This window comes from Pipistrellus hanaki, assembly GCF_964339955.1.
Source record: "Pipistrellus hanaki genome assembly, chromosome: 4".
Lineage (NCBI taxonomy): Eukaryota > Metazoa > Chordata > Mammalia > Chiroptera > Vespertilionidae > Pipistrellus > Pipistrellus hanaki.
The window spans coordinates 7,236,320-7,248,415 of NC_140506.1; the positions used below are offsets into that span (position 1 = coordinate 7,236,320).

Sequence of the window (12,096 nt, forward strand, 5' to 3'; positions counted from 1 at the left end):
GGTCTCCTTTGTTTTGTCAGTATCTTGCAGAATAAACAAAAATTAAAATCCATATTGAAAAAAAGGGCCTGAATTGGTTTCCTGTTACTTAACAAGCATGAATGCTTCATATTCATTTCTAGTAGCCTAAGAGAATAAAGCCTTTACGTTTGATCTGGAATTTATTTAATCTTCTAGGATAGTGGTGGAGATTTTAGGCCCAAATTCCAGGCATTTAATAGGTTCAGTTTTGCTCTTTGCTTCATGTTGATGGTTTTATCACTAGCTCTTAACACTTCTTGTTCTAAATTGCTGTATTAATATTAATAGTAGAGTGTGAAAAATTCAACTGATAAGTGGTGTATGCAAAGTAACCTAATGCAAACTTTAATGGACTAATGCACTAACAATATCCTTGGTTCAGTTTAAGGCTCCACTTGCATTTCCAATTTATACCTCCTCACCTTCCCCGCCTCCAGCATCAATGAGGCCTGTGGGTCAGAGGACTTGGGGAGGGAGGAGTGTTGCTCTGGCAAGTTTCCAAGCTCTCCAACCTCATGGAAGTGAGGAGGGGCAGGTCTCATCCCAGGACACTACCCCCCTACCCCACCCCCTGCAGGAGCTGGGCTTGGTCCTCTGGTGTTGAAAGCAAGGAAGTGGACTAGGCAAGATGCCCGGAGTTGTCTGATGGACAGTCCATGATGGGGGTCACTTCTGGACTTGCTACTAAATCTAGTTCCGTGTTACTGGTGGTCTGTGTGTTTCCTTGGGGTGATGCTTTGCTTTTCTGCCCCAGAGCTTCCTGGGAGAGGCAGCCAGGCTCCTTCTAGTGTTTTCTATAAGTTCATGTCCAAGGTTCAGGATGGCCTCAGAGCACTTGCCTCTCCTCTTCGTGCTCCTTCCTTCGGAGCCAGGAGAACCAGAAAAGTTATTTCTTCCCTACGCCTCGGGACTCAGATGGAGAAAATGCTGCCCCTATCTTTTTCCTTCTCACTCCGCCAAGAGCACTGGCTGCTCTTGCAAGCATCCTGCGCTAGGGACACTCTAAGCAGGAAGCGGTCTTGTGTGCCTGTCAAGGGAGCACTCCCCAGTGTGGAATCACGCCTTCCAGGATCTCCTCTGGCAGCCTGCCTCCCAGTACTTGGCACCTTGTAGCCATTCAGAACTATTTGTTGAATGGATGCATGAAGGTTGGTTTTCAAGAATGTGTTTTTCGCTGGGCCAATGCGACTCAGTGGCTGAGTGTCAACCTATGACCTGGGAGTCATGGTTCAATTCTCAGTCAGGGCACATACCTGGGTTGTAGACTCCATCTCTGGTGGGGGGCAAGCAGGGGGAAGATCAATGATTCTCTCTCAGCACTGATGTTTCTATCTCCCTCTCCCTCTCCATTCCTCTATAAAAACAATAAAAAAAATGTGTTTTACAAGTTGTAGATTTCTATGTTTATTGATTCATAGAAGAAAATGATGGCTTTTGTTCTTATTTCTACTTGTGAGGGTGCTTAATACCACAGGCTTCAAAGATCCTCCAAAATTTCATCATTTTAATACATGAACAGAAGAGTTTACTAGATTGATATGCAAGGTATTTTCTAGGGATATGCTGCAGGGTGTCATGGGAGGGGAAGCTAAGAGAGGAAAGACAGGGAGACTAATCATAAGAAACTAATACAAAAGAGTTTGTCAATAATTTCTGAGCATGCCAGTCTGCCGTTGGTACCAGAATGCCCTTTTGTAGGGGTTGTTTTGGACAGTGAATCTCTCCATCGGTGACGGTGTTAGGACAGACACTTCCCAGGATGCAGTATTTCCACTTTCCTGTTGGCACATCTCACAGCTCCTACTTCACAGAGGTTCACTGTCTTGCTTCTCGTTGATGACCCCATCCTGACGCAGTAGAGTCGGTCCCCACCCTTGATGCACTGGTTGGGCAACATGCAGACACACTTGGAAGCAGAGGCTGCAATGAGAGAGACAATGTGATCACCACGGTTCTCGGGGTGGGATTTTACCTAACTTGTCCCCAGAGTGGCCAGCTCCTTGGTTAGAAATAATTGAGAACGCTGAAACAAAGGCAATGACCCAATACGCAATGGTGGCTGAAGGGCGTGGCCTACGTGTAAGAGAGCAGAGTGCATAGTAAGCCAGTAAGACAAGACGCAGCATTGGGTCATCTCTGACACCTCCTTCTCACTCACCATTCCCACCCAGTCAGTTCCATCCTGCTAGCCCATTTCCACAGTGTCATCAGTTAGTCCTTTCTGTTCTTTTCTCATAGTCACTGCCTATGTACATTTAGCTTTACAACTTATTGAGCATGTACTATAAAACCCATTTAATAGGCTAACTACTTTACATGCTTTATTTCATTTAATAATCCTCACAACAAACAAAATATCTGTTAGCATACTAATTATACAGATGAGAAAACGGAGCTCAGAGGCGTTAAGTGATTTGTCCATGATTCCACAATTAGGTGGCGAAGGCAGGTTTTACAACCTAAATGACTGCTACTACTATATGAGTCAGCCTGACACCCAGCAGCGATTTCATGAACAGGGCAGTGTTTGTGAGGCAGATGTCGATTCTATCCCGTGTGTCTCAGCTGATGGGGGAAAACAGGGCAAGGGAGTGGGGAGACACTCTTAGGTTCAAGCTTTCTGCCCTCGGTAGGAACATTTCATGAAAAAGCACACTTTCCCTCCTGTGCCTCCTGTCGACCCCCTGGAGAAGATTCCAGTTGTGGAAAGTCTTGTCCATTGTCGGGAAGGATGGGGTCTGGTGAAGGACAGTGGGCTGTTCCATCTCTGAAGAGAAAGCCAGAGTCCTGGGCTTCTGGAAAGGCCACTGTCACCACTCAGTCTAGTTGCGGCTGAAACGCTCTTCGCCAGGTTGTTTTCAGAGCACCAGTACCAGCCTTTTCCCATCACCTCCCTTAAACTTTCCTTCAATACCCAGTTCTCATGCTTTCAACCTTATAAGACCCGCCCAGGCCCCAAGATTCTTATTTCTCCTACAACTCTCATCCTATGGCCTTGCATTAAAATTACTCAGACAAGCATTGTGTAAAGCCATTCCTCTAATTACGGTGAACAGTGCAAGTGGACAAAGGCCTTTTATCTTCAGACATCTCATACTTTGTACAGTGACTTCCTTCTATTAGATACCAAAGGCTGTTTGCAGGATAAGTCTTCCCCTCTCATTAGTGAAGGCGGGGTACTTTTGAAGTTCAGGCAAAACACTTGATATGCATAAAAGCCAGCTCATTGCAAAATCGTTTGTGTTCTAACTTTTACAAAGTGAACTTCATGTCACTTTGAAGTTCCATTTTAAACTTTTTCTTGTTTTGTGTTAGAAAGAGAAGGACAGGAGTAGCAAAGTACACAATTTAATCACAGTGACTGACATTCAATTCAACTCAGGATTAATAATCTCCCACCTTGCTATGAGTGGGGCGGGTATCAAATACAATGTTTGACTTTCTCTTTCTATATATAAACGCTGTGGTGCATGCACTGATGCTGGTCTATAGTGATTTTTGACTCGAACTCTCTGTGACATTGACTTTTGCTTATCAATTAAAGAGGCTGCCAGAGGCAGACCATATCTACTGGGGAGGATGTGCTTCTGTTTTTCTGATTGTGTAGGGCCAAATAATTCTTTAAACAATGTCTATCTTTTACTAAAAAATATTTATGTTTTAGTGTGATTAACTTGGGCAACATTCATGTATTCAAATATTTTACTGTTGTTTTTTTTTTTTCTTGTTTGATAACCTTTGACTCCCGGGGATCTTGGAATTTGGACATATGTACAATGAAGACCTAACAATAAAGACCAATTTTTATGAAACTGTAAGCTGCAGCTTATTTGTTACTCAGGCAGATTTAAAAATAATAATTTGTGGGAAAGTAGCTCTCTCCTCCCCACCCCCAGTTCTTTGCAATAGCGGAATCTGATGAAGACCTCTTCTTCATGATAGATAAGGAGGGTGAAAGTTAACACTAAAACATCCCTAGCATGCCTGAGCTACCATGTTGATTTGATCTTCTGTCCAAATTCCTTTTATTTTCTGCATGTATTTTTGACAATAATGTTCTTAGACTACAAATTTTAAAGAAAATGTTTAGATTTTAAAATGATGTTACATAACACTGGCAGTTGTTTTTTCTATCACAAATTATTGTTTCTGAGAGAGATGTCAGTTGGATAATGGTGTTGGTCAGGCAGTGAGAGAATGAATAACAGTGTTCACCTGGAATATGACTTAATAGTGTTTAGAATCAGGCAGTGTACTTATGAGGACCTGGTCTGCTGTCTCTCACAGTGAATTGCCTTGTTCCAATATGGCTGAAAGGTTGGAGCCCCAGACATTGACCTCCTGAGTTGCTACCATTGGATGGTTGGTTGACCATGGCTCCTGTGTCTACTCTTTGTCATGAGTACCATCCTGCCACCTGTCAAGGGAGCTGGACTTTGACAATCAGCTTTAAGGATGAAACGTTAGGAAATAAGGCCTCTCCCCTTTCCGAGGACTGACTTGAAGAACATTGGACTGGAAAACAAAAGAGGGCTTAATGGGAACAGTAATGTTTTCCAAAAGTAAGGTGGTTTTAGTAAAAATTAGATGTAACAATTCAACAAGTGTCTACTGCATACTTGATGCCTCATTTTAAAATAAGCTTTTGAAGAGTGACACGTGGGATATCTGGCTGCCTTTTTGAGTTCTGTTAAATCCTATTCTTAAAATCCTTTAATTGTAGGTATACTAGAGGCCAGTGCACAAACTGGTGCACCCTTGGCCTAGCCTGTGGGGATTGGGCCAAAACAGGCTCTCTGACATCCCCCAAGGGGTCCCAGATTGTGAGAGGGGAGTTCTTGGGTGACACATCCTAGAATTGGGCTTCCTCTTCTCTGGGTCCAAGGTGTGGGTGAAGCAGATTCAAGTAACAATGCTCCACCAGCAACCTAATCCCTGGCTGATTTCAAGAGCTATCGGGCTCCCTGCTCTACGGGTTGGAGCATCTGACCCCTAGTGGTCATTGTGCATCATAGCTACCAGATGAACCATCAAACAGATAGTTGCTTAGGCTTTTATTTAGATAGATTACATGGATCTCAGGTGGGTTATTTCAGGGTCAAACTTCATCTTAGAGCATGTGGACTGCTGTGAAATTCTGCTTCCAAGCAATTAACAAATAAAATGCCAATAGTCAATACACTTTAAAGAAAATAGAAATGTAACACCACTTCTTAAACATCAAATTGGCAAAGATTTAAAGAAGTGATAACTGTAGGTTTGGTGAGAGTGTGGGAGTACAGTCTTTATCATACATTGTAGATAGGAATATGATATGGTAAAAACACTTCTGGAAAGCAAGTTGATATAAGAAGTTTAATAATTTAAAATAATATTTAACTGGAAATTCCATTTTCTAAGGTATAGCCTAAGAAAATAATTTAACATTATAGATTTATCTGTGATAGATTTGTTTATCACAGCACTGTCTGTAATAGCAAAACATTGGGAAAAATCTAAATGCCTAATGGAAGATTGGTTAAATGAATCACAAAATGTCCATATAGACTTTTGCAGACATTAAAAATTATGTATCAGAATAATATATGATGATATGGAAATAGTTTTATGATATAAGTGAAAAGCAGCAATATGTAAAATAAGATTTAGAGTATGAAGTTATTTTTTAAATTTGTAATATAATCAGGGCAACCCCTGGAGAATTTTTTTTTATGTAATGCTTCTCTATATAAATTATTAAAATCACTCTAAATCAGAGTGTCAGCACCATACCAGCAGTCCAATTCCAAGAAATCTTGAGAGAGATTACCCTGCTGGCTCATCAGCCTGCTCTGGGAATGGGTCTAGCTTTGAACCAGAGATGACGCTATAGTCTACAAACATCTGGTTGACTCCATGCATGGTGGAAGGGAGGGTCAGAGAAACAGTGCCTTAGTCTATGAGTGTCCCTGTCTGGGTTCAGGGTATCCTGCCTGAATAATATAGCCAGCCTTGGCTGGTTCCAGGCACTACAATTGGACATAAAAGATTTGAGGAATCTGCTTCAGTAATTGGTGTCCACAAGGAGCCCAGTCTAGGCACAGAGCACTCTACCTCTGCTGGCCCCAGCTGGTCCCAAATGCCAAAGGAATTCTTAGACAATTCAGATATATGCCCTCTAAAGCTAGGAGAGGGGAAGGGTGCCTGAAGCACGAAACCAGGATGTGTACTTTTCTTACTGGGGTCTGAGGGTGGTGCTTATTATATATGCATAGCAAAAAGGGGAGAAAGATTTACATAAGAACTGTTAAACCAGCTATTTCTAATTGTGGGTGAGTTACTTTTTCTTTTCTGTTTAAATCACTTTATAAATATTTTTTACAATAAAATGGAATTATTTCTGATTAAGGCAAGGTTCATTTTAAGAGAGAGTGTATGAATGTAAACAAGATATATTAGCTGAGATAAATTTTAGGCCAAAGCATTCCTAGTATGTGGTCACCATTGGCACTTACCTGGACATTTTTCCCAGTCGTAGCAGGTGTCATAGCCACAGGATTCTCTCTTGGTGCTGTTGAATGAAAGCTTTGTTCTTTCAAGACCCCATTCTAACTGTGGACCATCTTGGCAGGAACCAATATGTAGAAAATGGAATTGCTGATGATTTAAACATTTATTGGCCATAAATTTGCAAGCTGGTGAAGTAAAGTGACTGTTGGAGTCTGAGTCAAACACACAGAGATCTTCTGTATATTGGCTGCCCAAGAGAGGAAAGCAAGCATTTACACATGAAGACCAGAAGACAAGCAATGGCATCCAGCCAATTTAACATGTTAACTCTACTACCCAGTTATCTTTCCCCTGCTCTCCCCACCCTCCAATTTTTCTTCTTTTCATCCCCTCGCATCTCTGGGATTCATCTTTCTAAACCTCTATCTTAATCTTGGTATCACTCTCAATTGCCTTTGAATTAAGTGAATTTTAAATTCTTAACAAGATCTTTCATATTTTTATTCAAAGCCACTTGCCTTTCTGGAATTATTTTCCCATCCCCTTAATCCTTCTGTATCACCTAAAAATTGTATTGATCATTTTCTAAATTGGTCAGATTATTCTTCCTTTGCTGTCATCCATGACCTGCTCAATCAGTATCATGTTGTCTCTTCTGTCTGCCCACCTGTGTCCAGCTCAATTCCTGCCTATCCTTTGAAACTAGCCCATGATAGTTCATCTGTACTTCTTCTGAGCTCAGTAACACTCATTAATTGCAGCACCAGAATTGTATATCATTACATGGCTTTGCAAGTGGGTTTGTGTTATGAGTAAGAGCATGCACTTTTAAGTTATTCGTTGTTAACTTGTGTAATCTCTCTAAATAGGTGATGGATCCTGCTACTGAGAAGTAACCAGTGGCCAAAGCCCTTGTCCCACTGAGAGGTCAAGAACTCCTTAGTCACTCCAAATCAGAGCCTCTATTCTGATGTCAATTTTAGAATTAACCATCAGTTCAACAGCACGTAAGACTGTTTCCAGGAACTAGAGCCCACAGCTGAGAAGAAAAAGTCACTCACTAAGTTTGGAACACCTCTGCTGGGGCCAGCCACTCCCCCAGACACCTCCAATGCCATAGAAAAGAGAAGTGAGACTACAGAAAGAGGCTAGAGAGGTAGGCCAGAACTTGAGACCGTTCCAGAGGACAATCTGTACTCTCATGGTTTGGTATTACAAAGATAGAGAAAGACATTTCCCCTGGATTCAATGGGCAATATGAATGCTTTCAGTACCACCCAGCGGGGACTCCAGCAGTGAGAAGCTGCGTGGTGGGCCACTGTGGTGGACACTGAGGAGGGTAGATAGAGCCACCTTTGGGCTGAATTATACAGAAAAAGATGTCGTAGTTCTTGAATGAATGAATGAATGAGCATTTGTGCACCTGCAGCACAGAGGAACATGAGAGCTATTCAGTGTTTAAAGTGTAACAGTTGGGCACAGTCTGCTGGCTTCTTAGCCCAGCATTCATTCTATTTTCCTCCCCAGTGATCTAATTTTATTAAAAAGTGCCTGCACATCCAGCCAAAGAATAGCATTTTCAGCCTCCCTTGCAGAGACATGTGGCCATGTGAATAAGAGATTAAGGAGATGAAAACAAATGATGGATCTTTCAGGAACTCTCCTTCAGAGGAGGGAATGTGTGTTTTCAGCTTTCCCTTTGTCCTGTGCCAGCAGAGCAATCTCAGACCACGAGGCAGATTGAGGAGGGCAGAGCAGAGAACAGAAGGGGCCTCGGTGCTACCTGAAATAGCCAAGTCGTCGCACTGGCCCTAGATTGCCTACCTCTGGATTTATTGTGTGAGGGAGAGAAACAAAATTTTATCTGAAACCAATGCTGCTTTGCATTAATTTCAGCTGAAAGTAGACCTTCAATAATAAGTGACATCAACACTCCTGTTTTTTTTTTTTTCATGCAAAGAATGGACAGTTATAACAACAAAGAGGAGATAGCTAACTATTCATGGCAGTCACATGAAGATTTATAATGTTTATGCTCTGCCCCTACATGAAAAAATTGACAAAGAGTTGTGTGTGTGTGTGTGTGTGTGAACTCCATACTCACACCACTTTCTCTACTCTAAACTTTTGGAGTCACAACTTTGCCCCATACTTCAGGAAAGAGGAAAGCTTTGCGATAACTGAATCTGAAATTTAAAAATAGACAGGAATAGTATTTATAATAAAAATGAGACTGTTTTAATAATAAAAAAAAAGCCATAAAAACTTGATGATGAGAAAGCTTGCAACCAGTAGGAAAGGAGGAATTCAGTTGAGCACGGAGTGGGGGGGGCGGGGGGGAAGATCAGTTATTTGAAAAATTAATATGTTTCATGTTTGTGCTTCAAGAAGCTCAGCCCCATGAAATAAGCCAGTCAGTGAAAGAAAAATACCACATGATCTCACTTATTTATGGATAATAAAGAATATTATAACCTGGTGAACAAGAAGCCTCTTCCTGTCAAATTACAGTGGGAGGGCTCGAGAGAGTTGTCGGGGAAGAGGGAGGTAAGAGGTCAATTGAAGGACTTGTATGCATGCATATAAGCACAACCAATGGACGTAAGATAATGGGGGCAGGGTGAGGTGAGGGCATGTGCTGAGGGGTAGCGGAGACTGGGGAAAGTTCAATGGGAGGGGGGGCGGGAAGGAGACATATATACTACTATTTGTAATACTTTAAACAATAAAATAAAATTCAAGCTGGCTATACTATACTGGCCTTCCCAATTCCCAAACACGCTTCACAGAGCGCCTCTCACCCGCAGTCTTCTTCTGGAGACATACAGATGCATTCAGATCCCGATTCCTTTTGTCCTAGTTGACAACGACCCTTTAATTTGCTCATAAAATCTGAAAGAAGAGAAAAAGGAGTGAAGTCCAGTGCATGAAACAGATTCCAAGTAAAAACTTGATTTTAGGAGCAAAGGCAATGGTACAAGATTCTCATTTATCTCTTTCAGTTAGAACATTCATTTGGTTTTTCCAAATAAGCTGTCATGAAATATTCCATCGCAAAGGTCCTTTCTAGCTCTCATGTGTTGTCATTTTCCAACCTAAAATTGCTGTTAAGTTCAGATAACTAAAGAAAATGAAATTGGTGAAATTTCTGTTCACTTATTTCTTAAATGTTTATTGATATAAATATTCCCAGTACCACATTAGGTTTTGGGGGTAGTGTATTGAGCAAAATTTGACCCAGATCCTATGCTTATAGTCTTATGGAGGCAGACAGACGTGAATCAAACAAACACACTCATAAAAATAGAATTGCCATCCTTCTTAGCATAAAAACAAAGAAATTGATGTGGCTGGGAAGGTTAGAAATGGTGAAATGAGAAGAGAAAAGGGGAAGGAAACATCAGGAAAGGAAAGGAAAGGAAATATCAGGCATGAAAGTGCTAAAAAATGAGGCAGCGTGTGACTTTCCTGGAGCTGAAGACCGGGGTAATTGAAGAACACAAAAACAAGTGCACGGAACAAGGTATGGCCTTGTACAGGGTCCTTCAGGGCTTATGGAAGGACTTTCACCCTTACTGAATAAGCAGTGGAAAGTCTTTGATGGTTTTTAAGCAGCAGTGGTGTGACAAAAGCAGGTTTGGATTTTGGAAAAGAAATTAATTCTGGCTTCCATGTGGAGAGTGGTCAAGAGAGCTGTGGGTAGACAATCTAGGGGGTTACTGTAGTAGTTTGGGTGAAAGAAGATGTTGATTTTTTTCAGTCCCCAAGGTAGAAATGGAGAGAAGTGGATACACTTGAGGCAGAGTTAGCAGATAACATAGATGGGACTAATTAAAAATAAAAATTGGTTGTGCACCAGAAAATTGGTGAATAAGTGTGTATTCCTATGTTTCAAGTTAAAATAACATGCTTAAATTATTAAAAAGTAGTATGGACTGCTTTTTAAATGACCTTCCACTCTAACCCAATTTTCCGTTAGCTATCAATTCTGATTTTATGGATGAGCTTAAAATGTTGAAGTATATTGAAAAATAAACATAACCTCGATCTCTAAAATCTGAAGCTATCCACTCGACCAATAACTTCTCATTTCTGCCTGACCTCCTCCTCTTCACAACCTGTTTTGTCCTCCCAAAACACACTCAAGAAATAACACCATGCATATAATTAAATTTTGTCATTTTCTCTTGTTAAAAAAGAAAGAAAGAGAAAGAAAGAAAGAAAGAAAGAAAGAAAGAAAGAAAGAAAGAAAGAAAGAAAGAAAAGGAAACAAATAGCACCACGGTAGATGCTATGCTACCAACCTTGGGAGACCCCTCCCCTAGGCACACACATATATTTAATGTGTACATATGCACACATGCGTGTAGATGAGAGAGAAGGGAATCTGAGCTGCTACTCACCCTTTTCACAGGTAAGTGAGTTTGAAATGAGCGGTGTCCAGGAATCCTCAGTGCATGTGTACCTCGAAGGCCCAGAAACCACAAAGCCTTTGGGACAGGTTAGCTCAATGGATTTTCCAATTTCGTACGATCTCTGAAACGGTGAGATACTCAGAACGTCCTGCACCACTGGCTTGAGGCACTGTGCCACTGCAGCAGAAAAATTTTAGAGGCATCAGTGGAGTGGAATACACACCAGATGTAGGCTGATTTTATACAATGCAAGAGATGATTTTAATGTGCTTCATTCCATTGGCTCTGTTTTAATGCCCCCTTGTCATCAGAGAACCTGAGGGTTGAGGATCCCAGGCTTTCCCTGAGACCCTCCTTTAGCTCAATTCCCTTCTAAGATAGATTTCAGGTACTTCTACCTTTCATTATATTATGGGAGCCTATTCTTCTTCCCTCCCCTTTGCCCAAAAGCAAGCCACCATTCTAACCAATGGTGGTCTCAATTCTGCTCACGGGGTCTCACGATAGCTTTGGAGTCCCCATGTGAGCCTTGTCTGATTCTCATTTTGATTTTACTGGAGCACAGCTATGCCTGGAGCCTTCACACACCTCCCCAGGAAAGAATGTGAAGTGCTCCAAGGAGAAAACTGCCTTCCCCATGCAGCTCCATCGCAGATACACTAAGGGGGTAAGTAGCATCTTCCTGGGGCTCCTCAACCTGCATCAGTTTGGACATCGGACTAGGCAGATGTCTGTGGTGAGAAGCATTGAGCAGACCTCCCGGGTTTCTCGTTAAGCACATGTTTCGCCATCCTGTGTGTCTGAGGCCAACACACAGAGCCAGAACTGACACCTGAAGATGCTTTGGAATCTAGTGCTAGCAGATGAGCCCTATTTTCTGCTTCACTAAACCTTTCCACCAGAGTTATTAAAAAGTAGTAAAATGTCCTGGTCTGTGGTGACTTTGCTTTATTTATTTTGGGCGCATTTATTCTTTAGAGATGCCATGAGAAAGGGCGGTCCTCACGCTGGCATTCCACATCGAGCTGTCTCCAGGTCCTGTCTGGCAAGCAGCTGAAGTACTGGTATCCAACGAGCTTGAATCCAGTATAGCATGCAATTTCAGCATCTTCCCCAACGGAGTATACTTGCTTCTCATTCTAGAATTAACACCGAAACCAACAAATTATTA

The 12,096-nt window shown here is 41.7% G+C and overlaps 1 protein-coding gene across 1 annotated transcript in view; it reads right to left on the reverse strand.

The window, feature by feature from the left end:
* Positions 1-1,505: 1,505 nt before the first annotated feature.
* C6 (complement C6) overlaps positions 1,506-12,096 on the reverse strand; it is a 41,916-nt gene continuing 31,325 nt past the window's right edge. The window contains exons 14-18 of the mRNA XM_084882588.1: positions 11,932-12,064; positions 10,914-11,102; positions 9,312-9,402; positions 6,516-6,757; positions 1,506-1,941 (exon numbers count right to left, since the gene is read on the reverse strand). Of these exons, the coding sequence (XP_084738714.1) occupies positions 1,760-1,941; positions 6,516-6,757; positions 9,312-9,402; positions 10,914-11,102; positions 11,932-12,064 (837 nt within the window). The 3' untranslated portion in view covers positions 1,506-1,759. The remainder of the gene's footprint in view (positions 1,942-6,515; positions 6,758-9,311; positions 9,403-10,913; positions 11,103-11,931; positions 12,065-12,096) is intronic.